Genomic DNA, 20,584 nt, shown 5'->3' with positions numbered 1-20,584 from the left:
CTCAACCACTGAGCCACCCTGGTACCCTAGTTAAAATTCTATATTTAACTTCTTTACTATGACATGCGTCTTAGTACCAACTGGATTTTTTCCCCTGGTATCCAGAAGTAGCTATAGACATAGACACACCTACAAATCAAAATTAGAAGTTTGCATTACTATGCACGTGACCCTCAGTAGTTACGGGTGGGCAGTACTGAAATATTGAAAATTCAATCTGTCCACCTCTAAGGAGACCCTGACCTAATCAAGACAGGCTTGCTGAGGCTTAGCTCACTCTGTAAAACAATTAACATCAAATATGGATTTATCTTATGGTTCTAAATAGCTCAAATGATTTTTGAGTAGGCAAGAATATTCTTCACTTTAAGATACAATGAGTTTCTAGGAATCAATTCTTAAAACAGTCATCATTTTAAGGCAAAATTCTGATTGTATAAGCTGCTCCATTGGTGCTTCCTGAAACACCTTGGAAACAGGTGAATGAGAAAGCAGTTAAGTTAGTGAATGGATGCTGTCTAGAACCACATGTGATCTGTGTGTTAAACCCCATGTCTGCTTTAGACATCGAACTGTGGTCTTAAAGTCATTCTAGAAGTGAACACTGTGAAATAAAAATGAGAGCATAAGAGGAGAAAAAAGGAAAGCAGATTTCCTACATGAAAGAATATCATCTTTAAGCTTTTGTAATTCTATATTCTCCAAAAGCATGTGAGGAACTAAACAAACATATAACAGTTGAGTTTATTCTCAAAAAACCTTTGTACTAAGACACATTTGAGTACACCTAAGTACTTCATAAACCCCTAAAAAATACCGTACACTGAAGTCCCTTCTGCCCTATGCAACCACTAAAAGCAAATGATAATATCCACTTGAGGAAAAAAAAAAAAAAAAAACCTGCTAAATTTTGTTACGTTGGGCTTTTTTGTTTGTTTTTATTACAAAACTACCAGATTTAAGGAAAGAACACAGAAGAACTAGTAAGATGTGGATAAGCCTAAAATCTTTCACAAATAAAAATTACACTTATGAGATCAGAATATCTCACTGCTATCTATTTACAGAGGCATGGGATTAAATTTTGCACTCTGAAGACATGAGAAATGTCATACAGCCGTAACTTTTATCCAAGTTCAGTCACATGTCCTGAGGCACCTAGAAGGTAACTTAAGTGAGGCATACTTCCTAACCATGGCCTGAAGAGGAAGTGAAACCTAATTTCTACCACACCAGCTGGGATAGAAAGCACAAGATAGATTTTTAAAAAATGTGTACCATACCTTACACTGCCTGAAATTATGCAGTTACTGCTGTTTACGAAGAGGGGTAAATATCCCCATTTGTTAAGTGAAATATTTTTAAAACTGTGAAATTTCTACCTGACCTCAAACTAGACAATAAAAATTGTTTGCCATGTACTCAGGGCACCATACTGATTAATTCAATTTTGTGAATACAGAATTTTACAGCACTGAAGGACGGCTGAAACATATTTGTTTATACAATTTTTCTACTTGATTATAAAATCAGTTGTATGTAAATGCTAAAAGTGTTTTAAAATAATTGTTTTCAAATAACCTCAAACAATTCAGAACTCATTCACACGCAAATGAAATACTAATTACAAATAATTAATTATAGATTATGTCCTCTAATGACCACCAGTAAAAAAAATACAATCTACTAATTTATATATTGAATTTTAAAATTATAAACTCCTTAAAAAAAGGTTTTATTCAGAATTTTCTCAATTTAGCCTTGTCTTTTTCCCCAGTTAGTACAATGAGCAAATTAAAAATATACACTTTGATGGCTTATTATGAGAACCCAGAGATGACTAAGAAACTCTCAAGACTAGAGATTTGAATGTATGCAAACTAATCATATAGAGAATTCATCATTTCCTGAGTTTTTTTAAGCAAATTTCTCAAAGAAAAAAAAAAAAAAAGACTTCCTACAGAAAACATTAGGAGATACTTTTTTTAATTGTCTACATTTTGTAAACTATGATCACAAAACCTTTCAATAGGGCTTTATATCAGTAACTTTTTTAAGGAAGAAGATTCTCTGAAGCCAAGTTTCTCAGACAGATTCAATATTATCAATAGTTAAGACAGCCTAAAATACTTTTTGGTAACAAATTAATTGTAGAACACTTTATACAATGCTTCTGATGTGTGTCAGCATTTGAACAATCGAAACGTCAGAAAGTAAATAAGCAAAGTTCCTTCTGTTTCACATATTCTACCTCCATTCAAGGACTTTTTTTTTTTTAATTACCTCAGAAGGCAAATTTAGTATTTCTCCTGCACTTATTTTTATTCTCTCAATGCCTGGAAATGAAAGAGCGAAGCCAGGTGACAGAAACCAAAGACCAACCGCAGCAGGAAATTATTTAGAGTATTTTGTGCTATTTGCCCTCTCTACGCCCTGATCAGCTGCAGGAGCTGTGAAGATCACAAGGTGCAGGAGGCAAGATTCTGAAAGCATACACACTACTACAAGCAAAATCACCCTTGGGCCTCTACTCCTGCCATTCTTCCCTATTTAGTGCAAGAAAATTTCAAGCAAGAAGGTCACCCAAACTGTATGGCTATATGTCAAAGGAAAAAGGATTTTTTTTTTTTTGAAAAAGGATTTAAAAAAAAATCTCTTAATCCAAAAAGGAAAAGAAAAAATTGCAACAAAGAGAAATTCCTGCAAGTATGGCCTAAACATATTTTCCAGTCATATGAGAAGTGCTATGTTTCACATAAGATTATTCACAAATCCCTCCTTATGCTCAGAAGCAAAAGAGCCAAAATAAAGGACATCCATTTGCATAAAGAATACAAATTTCCTGAACTCCTTCTCAATAACTTAGTCATGGGAGATTCTAATACACTCCTGACACATTTTGTGGCACACATACTCACAAATCACTGGTTTCTGTAAAATGTGAAAGAGAACAGTCACTAGTATTCTAAGAGCCTACCCTTTCATTGTGATGACCATGCAAAGGTTCTTTACAGGCCAAGTGGGTGTTACCAGTAAGTAAACAGCACATTGCAGAGAAAGATCAAGGAGACAGACACATTTTGTAGTGTGGACACAGCAAACAGGAATGCTTAGTTAACTCCCTTCTGTGCTTGTCTTAGCAACAGTAACAGGTTAAGTCAGCAAGAAAAATTGTAAGTTTCACAATTAGAAGTTTATTAGTATCATCAACTTCTAAAATTTATTGATTACAGAATTGCTTATAGTTAGCATAAGACTAAAATACTATAATTTTGCACAAATCAAATATAAACCTTAAAAACCATCAAATAAATGGATTTTACGTAAAATGCTTTATTCCCCCATCGACTTCAACATGTATTTCAGACTTTACCCCTTGCAATTTCAGATTCCCCTATTAACAAAGAATTAATCCGTATTAGGATTTCAAGGCTTTTAAAAAGTTCATGTATCAGGGACTGGGCTGGATTAGGTTTAACACTTACAGGGTTTTTAAATATAGGCAAGTCTGTGCAGTAGAATTCCTGGTCCCTAGAAAGCACTACCATAAATAATCTATAAATATAAAAAGAATACATTTGGTTTTGTTAAAGAAGTTTTTCATATCTAAAATGTAACTGGTTTGCTGCTAGAAATGGTTAACTTTAGAAGTATTTTATTCCTTTGTATAGCTTGTGTTTATGGTGTTGCAAAGTATAGTTCAACTCAAGCTATTAACCTAAAAATTTCAAACCCAGAATGAAATAGAACATAGCTCAACCCTCTGTACTCTAGAATCTTCCAAAGAGACACAAAAATCACTCATATTCACTTAAGTTTAAGAATCCCAGTTTTATTTTAAAAGAGAAATTCTGCTGCTTTTATGAAGGGAATTTCTTGCAAAACTTAAAATTTTAAACTTAAAATTAAACCAGTGTCTAATTACCAGAACCAGACTTATAAAGTTGTCCCAAAAAAATCATCTTCTAGTTCAAAATACATTTGTTTTTTCCTTTGCAAAAATGATACACATATACTCAAGTTTTCCTTCCACAAAAAGGCAAGTGCAACTCTCAAACAGGAAGTAGTAATTATTAAAAGTTGCTGATCAATGTTAAGAGGACCTCAGGTCCTAACGTGATCAAAATTATTAACAATCAGATGAAGGATGCAAATCTGGTGGTCTCAAATCAGATGATAAGGAATAGAAGAGGTCATAATCTCAAATGGTTGGACTGTAGTAGCATTTCTGGGGTAGCCCAGGTTTGTATGAGCTACATATGGTTTCACCCTTTAGAAAAGGGCACCCAAACCCAAATGAAACTAAGATCACCAGCTAAGTAAGATCAGAGATGCACAGATGGATTCTGATTTAAAAGTTATACATCTCTGGCTTTTGCAAAGTTCATTTTCATTACTGTCAATACTTCAGGAACAGACTGACCCCAACCTGAAGCCAGGTGACAGCTGCTTCAAAAAGTCTAATCTCCATATTGACAAAAAACCAGAAAGGGAATAAATGGATGATTGCTATTGATTCCCATGATAGCTCTACACAGACCCAGTAACTTCTCTGGATTAGTATAGACAGAAGCCAATTAGTTTTATTTCATATGTAAATAGAGCATAAAGAGGTACAAAAAATAATTCATTGGATTGCTTTATCCTAAAGCAGAAGGCACATATTTTGAAAGTCACTTCAAACACAGTTCTTGCTTATGGAGCTCTCTCTTTCTCTGAGGCAGGAATTTTTAAAATAAATTCAAACTCATCCAGCTGTGTATATTCAAGAAATACCAAAAAGTCACAAGGCATAGTAAGTTTCAGCTGTTCTCCTCTCTCCAGTGTTATCAATAACACATAATGAGTTAGTTCCTATACCATCACAGCTGTGCAGGCCAGAGCTAACTTGGCTAATTTAACTATTCCAATATAGTTCAGTCAGGAGCTTACTCTACTTTAGATAACCCACTCCGCAAGTCAAATAGAAAATTGCATATGTTCCATATTATCATCAATATGCACTTCCCCTGTCTTCTTTCACGGAGTTCCTTTGAAGTCATCTGATGGTATTTTCCCTTGTCCAGATTAAAAAAAAAAACAAAAAACAAAAAACAAAACAACCTTCTAAGAGCAATTAACAACCAAAATCACTCAAAAGTAAGACTATAACATCACTCTAAGCTTAAACCGTAAACTAGTAAAACTCCCTTTCTCATATCAATAAGCTTTAATTCCAGAAGAGGAGAAAAGAACACCGACCTTTGAGAAAAATTAACCATGGAGTCTAGGTTTGTACTTTCTTCCTCGCCCTTCCTTCTTTCAGGGACTCAGAATTAGAAATAATCACTGGTCATATTTTTACCTACAGATTACCTACGAATAAAAGTTCACAGAGTGCTTTTCCCTCGTGGGTGATAAGCAGAAGACTATTCTGTATTTTGGCATACTTTAACATTAATATAATATGAAAAACAGCGGCGATCTCAGTTGCTAAAGAGAAATTTGCACATCCTCCACAGTTTCAATTATCCACAGTTAGTAAAGCTCTTTCAAAACTACTTACTCCTGCCACTTAGTATCATTTTCTGCTAAGGATGAGTGCCTAAATTGTCAGAGACTGTGTTTTCTTAATCGAAAACACAACATTCAATGTTGTTTTCTTAACTGTGTATTTGGAATTTGGAAATTCTCCAAAGCCCATCCCGTGTGCAAAAGAAGCCTTGGCATCTAAATATGGGGAGTTCATACATACAATTAGCTTCCAGTCATGTCAGCAATCAGCATCTGGAGATATATATAAAAGCAGAGAAAGCAAAGTGGGATTGTATCATACTTTGGGGTAAAGACAAAATTGGAAAAGAATAATCAAAATAATTTTGTTATAATGAACCAAATAAGCTTTTACTATTGAAATCCTTTTTAAAAAAATATTTTAGTATCTAGGCATCCTGACTAAAGAGTTGGAAGGGACCCGTAAACTTATCTAGCTCAACTTCCTTTCCAAATTCATTCTTGAGAAGAAAATGATACTGCACATCTTATTTGGGTTTAGATGTTAAATCCAATACATTTGCAAAACAAAGAATTTTATCTGCAAAGTTTGAAACTCTGAACTTTTGTCTTTGCTAGAGACCCAGAACTATGAACTTTCCCCCAAGTTCCATACAATGAAGTAACATGGATATGGTATACAATAATGACTTTCCAAGTCATATAAACTGCTGAAAACAAGTGGGATAAACAATTGCCATTCATTACTTCTGATTCCAAAGACTGCTGGGCCAGACTTGGACATATACACAGCTGAACACACACTTCCTGGTTATGTGCAATCTGTACAGATAGACCAGCTTTACAGGCCTGACCACAGAGATTAATAGCTTTAGCCAAATAATGTGGTAACCATGTGAACCTGGGCTGCTCCAGCTTGTTTGTGAATCTCTCAGCAAGGCTCAACATGCCGTTATCTGCATCTTGTTGCCAGGAAACACAACATCGCTTTGGAATACAAGGAAAACCAGGTTGCAATGACCACAGGTCAACTTCCCAAAAGCCTAATTTTTGACACTTAGCTATCTACAATCTTATATTTCTTACTATTGTCTATGGAGAACTTAACTTTACTAATAATAATTAACTGTTAACGCTTTTTGCTATTTTTATCAGAACAGGACCACTTAACTACCATTAACAATGTAGCAGCAGCATTAGTAATTACAATAATTCACTCCTACTTTTCCTCTTAAGTGTCACATAAACGTTAGTTTAGTTCATTAAGAGAGATTTGGAAATCAAGCACTCAGTGCAACCACTTTATAACTGATCCAATGATATACACTTATGAGTCTATATCTAGGTCTAATTCTTTAGCCTAATAATTTTACCAAAGAATAAAATACCCAATATGCTGCTGACCTAAGAGTTCTTGGATTCTCTGAGATCAAAATACCTGTCTTGCCTTGTTCATGGTAACAGAATGTAGTGTGTTGGACAATAATCCTGCTATTTTCTTCCTGACCAATTCAAACAGATAGAAACTTAATGTACCAAGATGCTGAATGAAGTACTCAGCAGACTGGAAATTTGCTTCATAAGAGTGAAGTGGGAGGCCACTATTCTGCAGTTTTTGCAATCTGGAGATGGAAGGATTACAGTGGCTTTGAGAGTATATAAAATTAATTACCTTGACATACCAATTAGAATTGCTAGCTCATGGGCAACAGAGATCCTGGACAATAACTTATTAAAAAGATTTTTAAGATAACACGGAAAACATTTTTGTCTCCTACGATGTTGGCTTAAAAAAAAAATTAAAAAGTACTTAGCTTTATTACAGGATCTAAAAATTTTGCTACCCAAGCAAGATAGAATCTAGAGTACCTAACATTATCAAGATGAAACATTAATTATCAAGAAAGCTGCATTACTTTCAAGATTTATTAGCCAAGAGAGTGAGTAAGAGGGCAAGCCAGAGAAGAAGAGAGAATCTGAAGCCGACTCCATACTGAGCAGAGCCCAATTCAGGGCTTGATCCCACAACCCTGAGATCATGACCCTGAGCAGAAACCAAGATTCAGATGCTTAACTGAGCCACCCAGGAGCCCCAGGAAAGCTACATTCTTGAAATTATCTTACTTTTATCCCAAGGGGCTTCTACATAATAATGCCTTAAACTTGGGCCTTATATTGTTTCTCAACCTTCCATGCATCCCTTTTGAAACACAAGACCGCAAAGTTCTAGTCTCATGATAATTAAGTTGTTAAAAAGATACACAAATCTGTGTACTACCTAACTGAAATAATGCAATATTAAGAGAAAACCACTTACCTCATACTAAAAGGGAGCAAGTTTTAAAAAAGAACAAAACAAAAACCTGGTTCTACAATGCCAACAAACAATGCCCTACCTGGCACTATGCTGAACACAGAAGGTTAACACCAAGACTAACGAAACTAGACAACTTAGAAGTGGTTTACTGACATCAATTGATTGTTGACTCTCCAGACACTTGGGTTACACTGTGAAGTTATCTGTGAACAATGAACAAAGAGGACTTAACAAAGTGTTTCTGTTGGGCGTGTCTGGATGGCACAGTTGGTTAAGTGCTGGACTCCTGGTCTCAGCTCAGGTCATGATCAGGGACATGAGATCAGGAGATGGAGTCCCAATGGTTCAGCAGGGAGTCGGCTGAAGACTCACTCTCCCTCTGCTCCTCCCCCTCTTTTACGTGCGTGCATGTGAGTGTAACGCTCTCCCTCTCTCTCAAATAAATAAATCTAAAAGAAAAAAAGTTTCTCTTGGACTTATGGGTTAGGAGACTCCGTATATTTTTCCTTCCAATGGGTCATGCCTTTCAATACTACATCAGGCCATTCATCATCTGTGAAGCTGTCAGAGTGCCCTCATTGTTTCCCAAGTCAGGGAGCATGGACAGATATGTTCTCCCTTCATATCATTTTAATCCTTTCTTTTGGTTGTAGACAAATAACTATTAATATCACATATTTTAACTCCTGTACTACAGGAGAAACAACTAGAAACATAAGAGTAATGCTTACTCTATTGCTGTTATTACATTAGCAACTTCACACGTAGCAAATATTTTCCTCTTCATTTTTATATTCAAATAGGAATTCAGATGTGGAAATTTCAGTTCCCTATGAGTGAATATTGCTTGGACATCCACACTGAAAGAACCAAATATATTTGCATGCCTTGCATACAAAAACTTGAGGATAACTGGTTTTCATGTAAATGGTAAACATACCTTAACATGAATTTTCCCTACAGATCATTATTCAGGTTGAAGAAAATAGCCTGTACTGTAGGACAATTTTATCTATAAGAAAAATAGAGTAATAAACTTAATGGTAAGAAGCCTGAAGGAAACTAAAAGAAATTCAACATGTTTGGGCATGATTCAGAAGTTTGGGAAGAAGTTCACAAAAAACCTGTACCATTCAAAATGGAAAGAAAGCCACAAAAATCTCTAAATGACACTATTCCCCCATAAAAAAACAGCAGCTACTCACCTATGCGAAACTTTAAAATTAGATAAATTTGGTTCATTATTTATACTACCTTAAGATTAACCTTGGATTTTCTTTCTTTCTTTTTTTTTTTTTTTTAAGATTTTATTTATTTATTCATGAGACAGAGAGAGAGAGAGAGAGAGAGAGAGAGAGAGAGAGAGAGAGGGGCAGAGACACAGGCAGAGGGAGAAGCAGGCTCCATGCAGGGAGCCCGATGTGGGACTCGATCCCGGGTCTCCAGGATCAAGCCCTGGGCTGAAGGCAGGCGCTAAACCTCTGAGCCACCCAGGGATCCCCTGGATTTTCTTTCAAAAGCAAACTCTCATGCCATTAAAACAGTATCTGACTCACAACATTCAATGTATATGCAACTTCTTAGGCACACACATGTTGAACAGAGTGACATCTGAATTGTTCAAATCATGAAACCTTCATTGTTTCATTAGGTAAATAGTCTGCATTCAGACAACATGAAAAATCAGGATAGCATACAGCCAAAAGAGTAAAACCTGTTAAGTTACTACTGAAAGAAACCACCCTACTAAGAAGCATTTAGCTTCCTGACCTTCTCTACAGGATTAACAACAGCTTTAAAGTAGTTATAGATACATACCCATATTTCATTCTCATTCTGTCATTCTCTGGGTTACAGTAAAATCTTTCCAAGTGCTCCTGGGAATCAGTGGATACACTCTGCCACTTTTGAGTAGTTGTCCTCTTGATCTGCCAATGATATGGCAAGACCGTGTGATGTTTCAAACAATCCCTGCCATAAATACAAGTGCCTTGCAAAAAGTCCATGCAAATTTCAATTCCGTTCTCTTGGTGAGTGTGGTACTGTAGCTGGTTCACCAGCTCAAACACAAGGTCAAGGGAAGCCTCTTCACTTTTGTCCTGAAAGAGCTCAGTACTCAACTTATCACTGGTGTCCAAAATGTACTGGATTGTAAAATTGTTGTCTTGGAAAACCCCTGGAATGTAATCCATGACTTTGCCTATGCAGTCAGGACTAGCAGGAACATCAGTTGAAACTGGATGCAAAAGGTCAGTCTGGAAGTGCCCTGCTGTAGAATCTGCCACCGTCCCACTGAGAGTTTCCGGTGGAAAGCTGTGATCCTGGATTGGAACCACTTGTTCTGGAGCATCAGTGGAAGGATGGGCTTCTGGTATTTGGCCCCCAACATTTGTCCCATCAGGAATCAGGACAGACATACTGTTTTCTGTTGGTGGACATGACGGACTGATTTCCAGGGGTTTTTTCACTATAGGTTCATGTAAGCTGCTCTCATCTGCACTCTGGTTTCTAGATCTAAAAACACCATCAAGTGAACCAGATTCTAGCAAAGTATTTAAAATTGGCCTCAGAGACCTTAGGGTTCCGGTTCCCAATCTCTTCTGCTCCTTTTTCTTAAAACAAGTCTTCAAGGGAGTGATCTTCTCAGAGAGTCTCATTTGGCATGAAAAATCATCAGGAGGAGAGGGAGGCTGCACTACACAGTCTGGCTCAGGTTCGGTGGTTTCCATTTCCATGATGTGGATTAGCTCCAATTGCTCCTCAGAGTCTAAAAATCCTACCAGGAAAGGAAAGGAAAGATGATCATTTACAAGCTGACAACAACTGGATCCCATTCATTCATCAAAATGTTTTGCTTTAGTCTGTGACTAAGTCCCTGAAGTCACTCCTTTTATACCGTATTTCATCTTTATGAGTCAATTTTAAGTTTTATTGAGAAATTAAGGCTCCCAAGCAGCCAAGGCTATTCAAAAGCCCACAGCAGGTAAAGGTAAAGATATAGTATCTTTCAAAAGGCTCTTGACATTCATTTGTGCACAACATACGATTGGTAATTCTGCTGAGGTATGAATTTTTACTAAATCTAGGGTGTGGTGGAGGGTGAGGGGTAGAAATAGGTGTGGCTAACAGATGACAACAGGGAAGCCACATCTCTACTTTGTGGTTCTCTTCACAGTTTCCTTATCACCTATCCCACGAGGTGACAAAAACTGTATTTAAAAAAAAAAAAAAAGTCCATCAACTGAAGGATAAACTTCAAAGTTAAATAGTGAGTGAATTTAAAGCACGAGGATATACTCAAGAAACAGGGGCTCACAACTGAGATGTTATAGGAGAGAAAGCCAGGAGCATACTGAAGCATTTCTCAATTCCAATATATCCCCCCAGGATGTTAAGGATCTACTTTTACAATCCCCAAAACATCATCACTGCTGGAGGAAGAATACTCCTCCAGTCGCTTGTTTAGCAACAGAAGCTACACCAGCAGCAACCACTATACACTGCTTTGGAAACCAAACACAACTACATAATTCAGGAAGGGCCTCCCCCTTATCTTCAGAAAAGTTACATATATGATTTTATCTCTTAAGGGAAGTGAAGCCATATCACAGGAAAATACAAGAATATAAAACACACCCTAAATGCCAGATTCTTAATGAACTGAGACCAAAAGTGTGCTCTCTTCAGAGCATAAGACCCCTTAGAAAACCCAGAATACAGAAAACTTTGTAGAAGGACAAATAGTGTCTGTCTCCTCCACAACCTAACATTCATTAACCAATTCTGAAAATATTTAATGAGCCTTGTGTGAGGTGGAAGAGCTGGTGATGAGCAATTAATCTTCTGTCTTGGCCAACTGACTAAAAAGAAAAAGGCATCATTGATGCAAGGGTCCATGACTTCCTCAAACACTCATCCCAGGCGATCAGCACCATCCACGCCTAGCACAAAGCACGCGGTAGGTGCTCCATATTTTTTTCAACTGAATCACTGAAGAAAAAGCACTAGTTAAAGGACTAGTTCTGTTAGCCTTCACGGGTCAACAACGAAACGCTAAAACGGGGCTCCCCAGAAAAATGAGTATTGGAGAGATTCACGGATCTACGTATTAAAAAGTCCATAACGATCAAACTCAGAGAAATACACAAAACACGGGACTGCTCACCCTTGAACAAGGCCAGGGCGGGGGCCGTGCAGGGAAGCCAACCCAGGAGGAAGCCACCGGTAACTTTTTGACTCCCCCGGAACTTAACTCCTAGCAGCCTGCTGGTGACCAGAACCAACAGCTGATGAACACGTGCTTTGCGTTATTCGTATCACACGCTGCACCCTTACAACAAGCTGGAGAAAAGAAAAAGCCGAGAGTCACCAGAACCAAAGAGACAGGCTCCTAGCAGCCGTGCAAAATCGGAAAGCTCCCAGGCGCCTTTCACGGCTCGACCGCACACGGCCAGGTGCTGGTGCACAGGTGGGTGCAGGAGGAGGCAGCAAGGGTTCAGCGTGAGCTGGCACCGCGGGGAAAGCTCCGCGGAGGAGGGACTTGACAGAAGACATGAACCAGCTGGAAGGCGGCCAAGCCAGGCGTTATCATCCGTCACTCGCTGCTCCGGCCTCCAGGCACACCTGGCACGGACGGTGGCATTCCCTCTCTCCACCACACCGAGCCCGCCCGCGCCTCCCCCCGCGTGCGTGCTCGCCCTCGCCCTCGCCCTCGCCCTCGCCCGCACGCCACCCCGCCCCGCCCCCTCCGAGCCAGGGTCAGAGACTCTGCAGCCGTTTCGTGTCTTCGGCTGTGTGCGCGCACGCTCGCCCTTTTCCTGTCACCCTGAGGCTACTGCCCTCCGACCCGCTCGGAAGTAAGACCGAGGAGGAGGCAGAGCACTAAGGGGTGGCTGCGGCGGGGAAGTCACTAGGGCTTGTTCCTCAATTAGTTTGCATAACAGAAAAATAAAGATCCGAGGGACACTTCCTCCGGGCTGGGGCCCCCCGCAGCCGGCGACCTACCGCTCCGCCCCTCGCCGCGTGATGCCCGCCGCAAACTCCGCGCTCCCGCAGGCCCCGCGCGGTGCCCCCCCCCGGGCTCCCCCGGGCTCCCCCGGCCCCCGCGCACCGAACCACTCGGTGCAAACTCCGCGCTCCGCCGACCCCCGCCCCGCAACCGCCCGCCGCAAACTCCGCGCTCCCGCAGGCCCCGCGCGGTGCCCCCCCCCCGGGCTCCCCCGGCCCCCGCGCACCGAACCACTCGGTGCAAACTCCGCGCTCCGCCGACCCCCGCCCCGCAACCGCCCGCCGCAAACTCCGCGCTCCCGCAGGCCCCGCGCGGTGCCCCCCCCCCCGGGCTCCCCCGGGCTCCCCCGGGCCCCGCGCCCCGAGACCGCCCGGGGCGGACTCCGCAGCCCCGCCGCCCCCCGCCGCCGAGCCCGGGTCCGAGGGACGCCTCCTGCCGGCCGCCGCGGGCGCCGCAGCCCCGCCCCCCGGGCCGCCGGCAGCTCCGCGCAGCGCGGAGGCGGCGCCGCCCGGCCCGGCCCGGCCGACCCCGCGTCCCCGAGCATCCCGCGCGCGCCGTCCCGACCCCGTCGGGGCCCCTCCTCCGCGGAAGCCGCTCGGGCCGCCTCTCCAGCTCGCCCGTCCCCGCCTCCCGGCCGACCTTGCCCGGGGGCTCGTCCCGCGGGGCTCGGACGCTCGCGGGCACCGGGCGGCCGGCGCCGCGGGGCGGGGGGCGGGGGGCGGGGGGCGAGGCCGGCGCGCGCTCGTGCGCCCGCGAAGTTGACGTGAGAACCGCCCGCGAAGTTGTGGGCTGCGGCGCCGCCGAGCGCGCGGGGTCGGTCGGGGTCCGCCCGCGGGCCGCCGCCACCGCCGCCGCCACCACCGCCGCCGCCGCCGCCGCCGCCTTCCGATCCTACACCTGCCCGCGGCCGCGAGGGCTCCGGGGGTGCAGGCCGCCCCGTCCCGGGCTGGCGGGCCCGAGGGAGCCGGCGGGAGCACGGACGCCGCGCAGCGCGGAGCCCCGGAGGCCGCGAGGCCGGCGCCCCCGCCCGCCATCCCGGCCGGGTCTGCCGCCCCCCGCCGCCCGCCGCCCGCCGCCCGCCGCCCTCACCTGATGGCGCCGCCGGGGAGCGCGGACCGCGGAGCCGGGGCGCCGGCAGCGTCCGCGCGGAGAGCGGGCTCGGGCGTCCGACGGTCAGGCCGGGGCCGCGGCGGGCAGCGCGCGGGCCATTCCGCCGCCGGGAGCGCAGAGAGCAGCGGCCGCACTCCCCGCTCCGGCTCGCTCGCCTGTCACCCCGAGCTCCGCTTTAAAGTGGCTTCCGGTCGCCTCCTCTCGGCTGCCCCGTCGCGGAGGCGGAGCCTGGGCCGCGGGGGAGAGGGGTGGGGTGAGAGGGCCGCGCGCTCAGTGGGCGCCGCCAGGGAGGGCGGGGCGGGCGGAGCGAGGGAGGCCCGCCCCGCGTGCGCGTGCGCGTGCGCGTGCGCGCTCGCTCCCGGCGCGGGGAGGCGCGCGGAGCGTGCGTGCGTGCGGCGGCCGCGTGCTCCCGCGAGGGGGCGTGTCCCCCCCCGCGCGCGCACGCGCACGCGCACGCGCGCTGTGCGGGGGTGGAGGGGGCCGGTCGCGCGGCTGTGAGGAGCGGCGGTGTGCGCCGCGTGGGGCCGGCGCCGCCTGACTGACTGAGGGGCTCCGGGACGGGATGCGGGACGGCGCGAGCCGTTTCCGTGCGGCCGGCCTTCCCGGCCTCGGCGCCGCGGGACCCCGACGGGAGCCGGACGGCTGCTACGGTCGCCGCGGCCAGACGGGGTCGCCCGCCCGCTGCCTGACGCGCCGCGAGGGAAGGCCCGGCACGCGGCGGGGACCCGGCGACGCCCCGGCAGCCGCCGCCCCGCGGAGCGCCACGGACTCCCCCTTCCTTCCGGCGCGCACCCCGCGCGAGTTTGCCGTAGTTTCTGGGCCGACGAAGGTCTCGGGCGGTGAGTCCTCGGATAGGCTTCCGGTGGTGCGGGGAAAGCCCTGCGTGCAGCTCGTGGATCCCGCTGTGTCGGGGGAGAAGGGCCCGGGATGGCGGTTAGTCGTGGACAGAGACGCGCACGCGGCTTGCCAAGAGCTGCTCTCCGCCCGCGGCCTCAAGTCTGACTGAGCTCGGAGGCTTCCTGGGCTGAAAAAGACGACTATTATCCTTAAAAACAAAGACAAAAACAAAAACAAAAAAACAAAAACCAACAACAACAACAAAAAAAAAAAAAAAACAAACAAACACACACAGGAACGCCTCCATAAAGAGCTAAGCAGCAGTAGGGCTGGAGATAACGGGTCTCCAGTCCTCTCACGCGCTTCTAAACCACACGACGCCAACAAGAAGTGGATTAAGGGCGGTGCCTCCCCCGGCAGGCGCGCTCCACGCGGCATCAAGTCAGGCCGTTCAGCGAAGCTACGAAGGACACGGACACAATTCCGACGCCCCTAGGTAAACATAGAATTTTCAGGCTTAAAAACTGTCTTAAGGCAGCGTCTTGGTCTGCGCCTGCTCATACACACGGAGTTACCTAGAAACACGTTTCCTTCTTGTTTGCTTTTTTTTTTTTTTGAGATTTTATTTGTTTATTCATGAGAGACACACACACACAGAGAGAGAGAGAGAGAGGTAGAGACACAGGCAGAGGGAGAAGCAGGCTCCACGCAGGGAGCCCGACGTGGGACTCGATCCCGGGACTCCAGGATCACGCCCTGGGCTGGAGGCAGGTGCTAAACCGCTGAGCCACCCGGGCTGCCCTAGAAGCGAGCATCTAAGTTCAAAAAGTAGCATTTGGCTGTTTGCTCTTTGTCTCATCTGTTCTATGGTCCTTACACTTCACGCTTTCTTTCGGATTAAGTGTTTTTAATTCTGTTCTCTCCCACCCGTTAAATTACACATTATTTATTCTTTTAGAAATGCCTCATTTATTTTTTTTAAGATTTTTTTTTTAGAGTTTTATTTATTCATTCATGAGAGACACAGAGAGAGGCCAACAGACAGGTAGAGGGAGAAGCAGGCCCCATGTAGGAAGCCTGATGTGGGACTGGAACCCAGGTCTCCAGGATCGCACCCTGGGCCGAAGGCAGGCACTCCACCATTAAGCCACCCAGGTGTCCCATAACTCAGTTACTTTATTGCTGGGTACAAACCACCCCAAAACTTAGTGACCTAAAACAGCAATTCTTACTTGCTCACGATTCTGGATTCTCTGGTTTAGGAATTAAGCCAGGTCGTGGTGCATGTGGCTCATCTGGACTTGGGGATGCTTATTGCTTCGCCTGGAGTGCCCTAAACGGCTGGGCCTGGTGGCTCAACTAGGGCCGTATGTCTCTGGCTACTGGCTGGGTTCCCTAGTTTTTCTCTACAAGGCTTCTCCTCATGGCTAATTTGGGCTTCCTTGCAGCATTGTAATATCCAGGTTCCAAGAAGGAACAGTCCAAGAGGACCCCTGGAAGAAATGGAATAGGAAGGTCCTCCTACAGAACCGAATCAGGAACTGACTGATGAGCTGACCAAGGGCATAGATTTCTTGCAACAGTTATCCAACAGGATTGGAGATGTTCTGTAATGACCACTGTGTGTTTCCCATTTACCCTTTCCTAAATGGGACTTTTATCAACATCCTGTACCTTGTCTATCTACTGTTACTTATTTTAGGAGTATTGAGGCAAATAACTTTTCTTTAAAAGTTAGTTGCCGGAGCATGAAGAGCCACACGATTGATTGGGAGTACTCCATATCGTTGGAACTTCTGGATCCTGGACTCTGAGCTCATTACAGTAACTGGATGAGACTTTGAAATTGTTTCTCTTGCAGGGATGAGGGGGAGATGAATGTATTCCTTTTATGAAAAGGGGCAGCAGATACTACATATTGCTCCTTTTTTTCCCCTCAGAAAAAGCCTGATAACATTTATTTATTTATTTATTTATTTATTTATTTATTTATTTATTTATTTATTTATTTATTTGCCTGATAACTTTTAGAGGGGAGAGAGGAGGGCTAGCAATGTGCCTAGCCAAAAAAAAAAAAATCATTTTCCTAGATCCCATATACTTATGAGTGGCCATGCATATAGTTCTAGGCATAGGATGAAGATTTCTAGGAAGACATTTCTTTTCCTTAATATATATAGATATACTTTCCATTTCTTCTTCTTCCTCTTAGAATACTAATATAAGGATGGACATGGAGCCTCATGACAAAAATGAAAGTGAACATGATGTGGGAAATATGAAGATAGGACCCACAAGCTAAGGATTCTGGAGCAGAAAGGTAGGAGTCTGAGTCATTTATGGTATCTTGAAGCTGCTGCAGGAAGTAGTCCTAGACTGGCCACACCTCAACTCATTGTAACCCCAATTTGGTTAGCCTGTTTTCTGTTATACGTAGCTAAACGTGTTCTTAGCTAATACTATGATATTATCTTCTAGTCATCTTGCTTGCAAACTCGACTGGTTAGTTAGCAACATGACCATATGTCAGAAATGAAAGAGCTGTCACAAAGTAACACATCAAGTCCTGTAACATTTCCTGCCAATTTCACAGGTATACCAAATTATACGATTATGAAATACATGTGTATTAAAGGAAAAAATAGAAAGTAGAAAGATAAGAATACCCTTAGTTGGAGGCACCTGGGTGGCTCAGTTGGTTAAGCATCTGACTTGATTTCACTCAAGTCATGATCTCAGAGTCCTGGGATGAGGCCCCACATCAGGCTTCCCGCTGAGTGGGGAGTCTGCTTGTCTTGTTTCCCTCTGCCCCTCCCTCTGCACGTGCACGTACACTCTCTTTGTCTAAAATATATAAACCTTTTTTTAAAATACCCATAGTTGAACCTTCTAAAGTCCCATTTTAACATTTTGCTATCGTTGTGTTTCATCTTATTTTATTCAGAGGTTCCCTCCCCCGTCATTATGACATTACTGCGAATTCATATTTTGTTTAACCCTTCATTACAAGCAGCCTTCCATGTTAGCACAGTCATTTAAATAAATAGTCATTTAATATTCCAAGTAACTATAAAAAGTTTTACTTCACTGGTTCCTTGCCATAGAACTTCTCAATTCACTTAAAAAATTTTTTGTTCACCGAGTATCTACCACATTCAAGTACTTGGATTAAATATTGTAAGTAAACCTATATGAATAAGTGGCTCCTCTCTGAATACTCTTTAAAACCACAAAAGGCACAAATCTATACCTGCAACATATATGGCATATGTAGATGTACACTTTCTATATATGGCCCTAGGCCATTAAATTTTTTTAAAAAAGATTGTATTTATTTATTCATGAGAGACACAGAGAGAAGCAGAGACACAGGCAGAGGGAGAAGCAGGCTTCACGCAGGGAGCCTAACATGGGACTCGATGGTCCCGGGTCTCCAGGATCACACCCTGGGCCGAAGGCGGTGCTAAACCGCTGAGCCACCCGGGCTGCCCTAAATTCTTTTTAAATATATTTATAGGATTAAAACATACTAATTTCCTTTCCATGTATTCCTTTTATTGCTAACTTCTGTCATCCTTGTCTGCTGGTTTTACATTGGCATGGCTGATCAGTTTAGTAGTACTTTCAATGAACAATTTATTCATATAAAAGCCAAGTCTACTTACCTCAAATTTCACATGATCCAAGACCTTCCATTTTCATGAACATAATACATGCAATGAAGTATTAGTATCAATATCTGTTGCTTTCTGTTTTCACAACTATTAGTAATAGTTAATTCCCCAACATTCTTCTGGTAGAAGGATAATGATTTCTGGTTACCACCCCAAGAAGGAAACTGTGACTAATGTGACTCAGCACAATGAAAGACCCAAGATTTGAAAACAGAGGCCTTAGCTCTTAGCAATGCTATACTGAGGTTACATGGAGAACACAATGAACTTGCATAAATGGCAGACTGACAATTCCTTATCTGTGAGTGCTAAGTCCAGACTATAATGCCTTCTGACTATATATATAAAAACAACTTATTCTTTAACTCAAAAGGAATTCACATGTGCGTGTATTTGTTACATTCATAGTGGAAGAAAAGTCAAACTTATTACTTAAGCACCTGAATTACTATTGTTTTTACACCTAAAATCTATTATTGAAAAATTTGTGTTGATGTTATTAATGGGTCAACCTCTAAAACTAACCTAAAGAAAGATTTCCTATTTTCCTTTGAGGGAGTGCTCCACTCTTGGAACTCTAGAGCAAGAAATGATTTTGGCTGAAATTTATTTACTTCAAGTGGGTTTTAAATATGGTGTTGATGGGAAAAGACTGGGAAATGCTGCTAGAGAACATGTCAGAGCAATTAAAGGTAGGGAATTTAATCAGCACAAATTAAGGGTGAATTAATTCAAAGCTCAGAGGTAGGTTCAGAATCAGGCATGAATATGCGTCGATAAATGTGCACTTCACATTCATATTTTCATAAAGTGATAGAATATTCACTTTAAGGACCATTTCCAAGTTTTAAAAATATTTCTCCTTTGTAATCTCCTTTTTCTTGAAACCTTTTTTTTTTTCCCATCTTTGATAAGCAGTAAGGTACCTCTGTTTGGGAAAGATGAAAATATAAGGCCTAGCAGAAAATAGCTAAAATATGAATAGCATGAGTTCTAAAATGTTTATACCAGATCACAAGGTATTTTGTTTTAAGATTTTCATTTGTCATCTGCCTAATCATCTGCTGGGCTGTTCTCCTCACAGGATGCATGACAATCAAGTATGCTCTTCAATTCCCTTTCAGTTTTGGACCTGTTGAGTAATTCCTACAGTATATAAAGTGTTATTTGATCTAACTGGTTTTGGATCTATACAAAATGATTTCCTCATAGAAGTCCCTGGATCTTTTCTGGATCATTCATTCAGCTGACTTAGTACACATATATCGGGTATGCATGTGCTGGGCACTGGTTATGCAATGATGACTAAGATAGTTCCTACTTTCTGTCAGTTTCTTAAAGTCTGTGAGCTGACCGCCCAGATGTCCTCTGGAAGTCTGCTGAAGATTCTCCAGCCCCATCCTAGACCTTCTGAATCCAAATCTCAGAGGGCAAGGGATTCTCCGCTTTAAAGATGTTCCCTAGGTATGGTTGCTTTAAGCGTTCATAGTCTTAAAACCCTTGAGATGTGGGGGGATGCTAGGAGGGGAAGGGGACTTCAGGGGTGTGGCCAAGTAGGAAAACAAACACACACACTATGGGTGGTAAGTGCTAAAATAGTGGTATACAGGCAAAGTGCTAAGACTATATAATGAGGACGAGTTAAGCCCAACTACGTATTGTCAGAGGAGAGAATTAGCAGCAGCAGATTTCTTGAAGTATTTAAAATTATTATTCTTTAGCATGTTAAGAAACTCCGTTGTTTGTATTTGTAGTACGCCTACATTTAATAAGAAGAAAAAAAGCCATTTTCTTTTTGAAAAAGTGAATTCCCAATTAAAGATGATGAAAATCATGTTCAGATATCCATCTGAGTTAATAGCATTTCTACTGGTGTGAGTTTATCTTGAGGATATAATTAGGGCATATGCACAGGTTTGGTTACAAAGCTATTCCCTGCAAATAAATTATGTCCAAGTACTCATTTTCTTTTTTTTTTAATTTTTTTTAATTTTTATTTATTTATGATAGTCACATAGAATGAGAGAGAGAGAGGCAGAGACACAGGCAGAGGGAGAAGCAGGCTCCATGCACCGGGAGCCCGACGTGGGATTCGATCCCGGGTCTCCAGGATCGCGCCCTGGGCCAAAGGCAGGCGCCAAACCG

At 43.4% G+C, this 20,584-nt stretch overlaps 1 protein-coding gene across 3 annotated transcripts in view; it reads right to left on the bottom strand.

The window, feature by feature from the left end:
- The window catches only part of TIPARP (TCDD inducible poly(ADP-ribose) polymerase), a 90,148-nt gene that overhangs the window by 16,201 nt on the left and 53,363 nt on the right, over positions 1–20,584 (bottom strand). The window contains exons 1-2 of one of the 3 annotated variants that reach the window (XM_055321339.1): positions 13,908–14,089; positions 9,629–10,586 (exon numbers count right to left, since the gene is read on the bottom strand). In XM_055321339.1, coding sequence (XP_055177314.1) covers positions 9,629–10,545 — 917 coding nt within the window. In that variant the 5' untranslated portion in view covers positions 10,546–10,586; positions 13,908–14,089. Of the gene's footprint in view, positions 1–9,628; positions 10,587–11,975; positions 12,438–13,907; positions 14,090–20,584 lie in introns of those variants that run through there. The other 2 variants (XM_055321340.1, XM_055321338.1) reach the window with 2 other exon arrangements.

Source organism: Nyctereutes procyonoides, unplaced genomic scaffold (assembly GCF_905146905.1).
Source record: "Nyctereutes procyonoides isolate TBG_1078 unplaced genomic scaffold, NYPRO_anot_genome, whole genome shotgun sequence".
NCBI classification, from domain to species: domain Eukaryota; kingdom Metazoa; phylum Chordata; class Mammalia; order Carnivora; family Canidae; genus Nyctereutes; species Nyctereutes procyonoides.
This window is presented reverse-complemented; position numbering and strand designations above follow the sequence as displayed.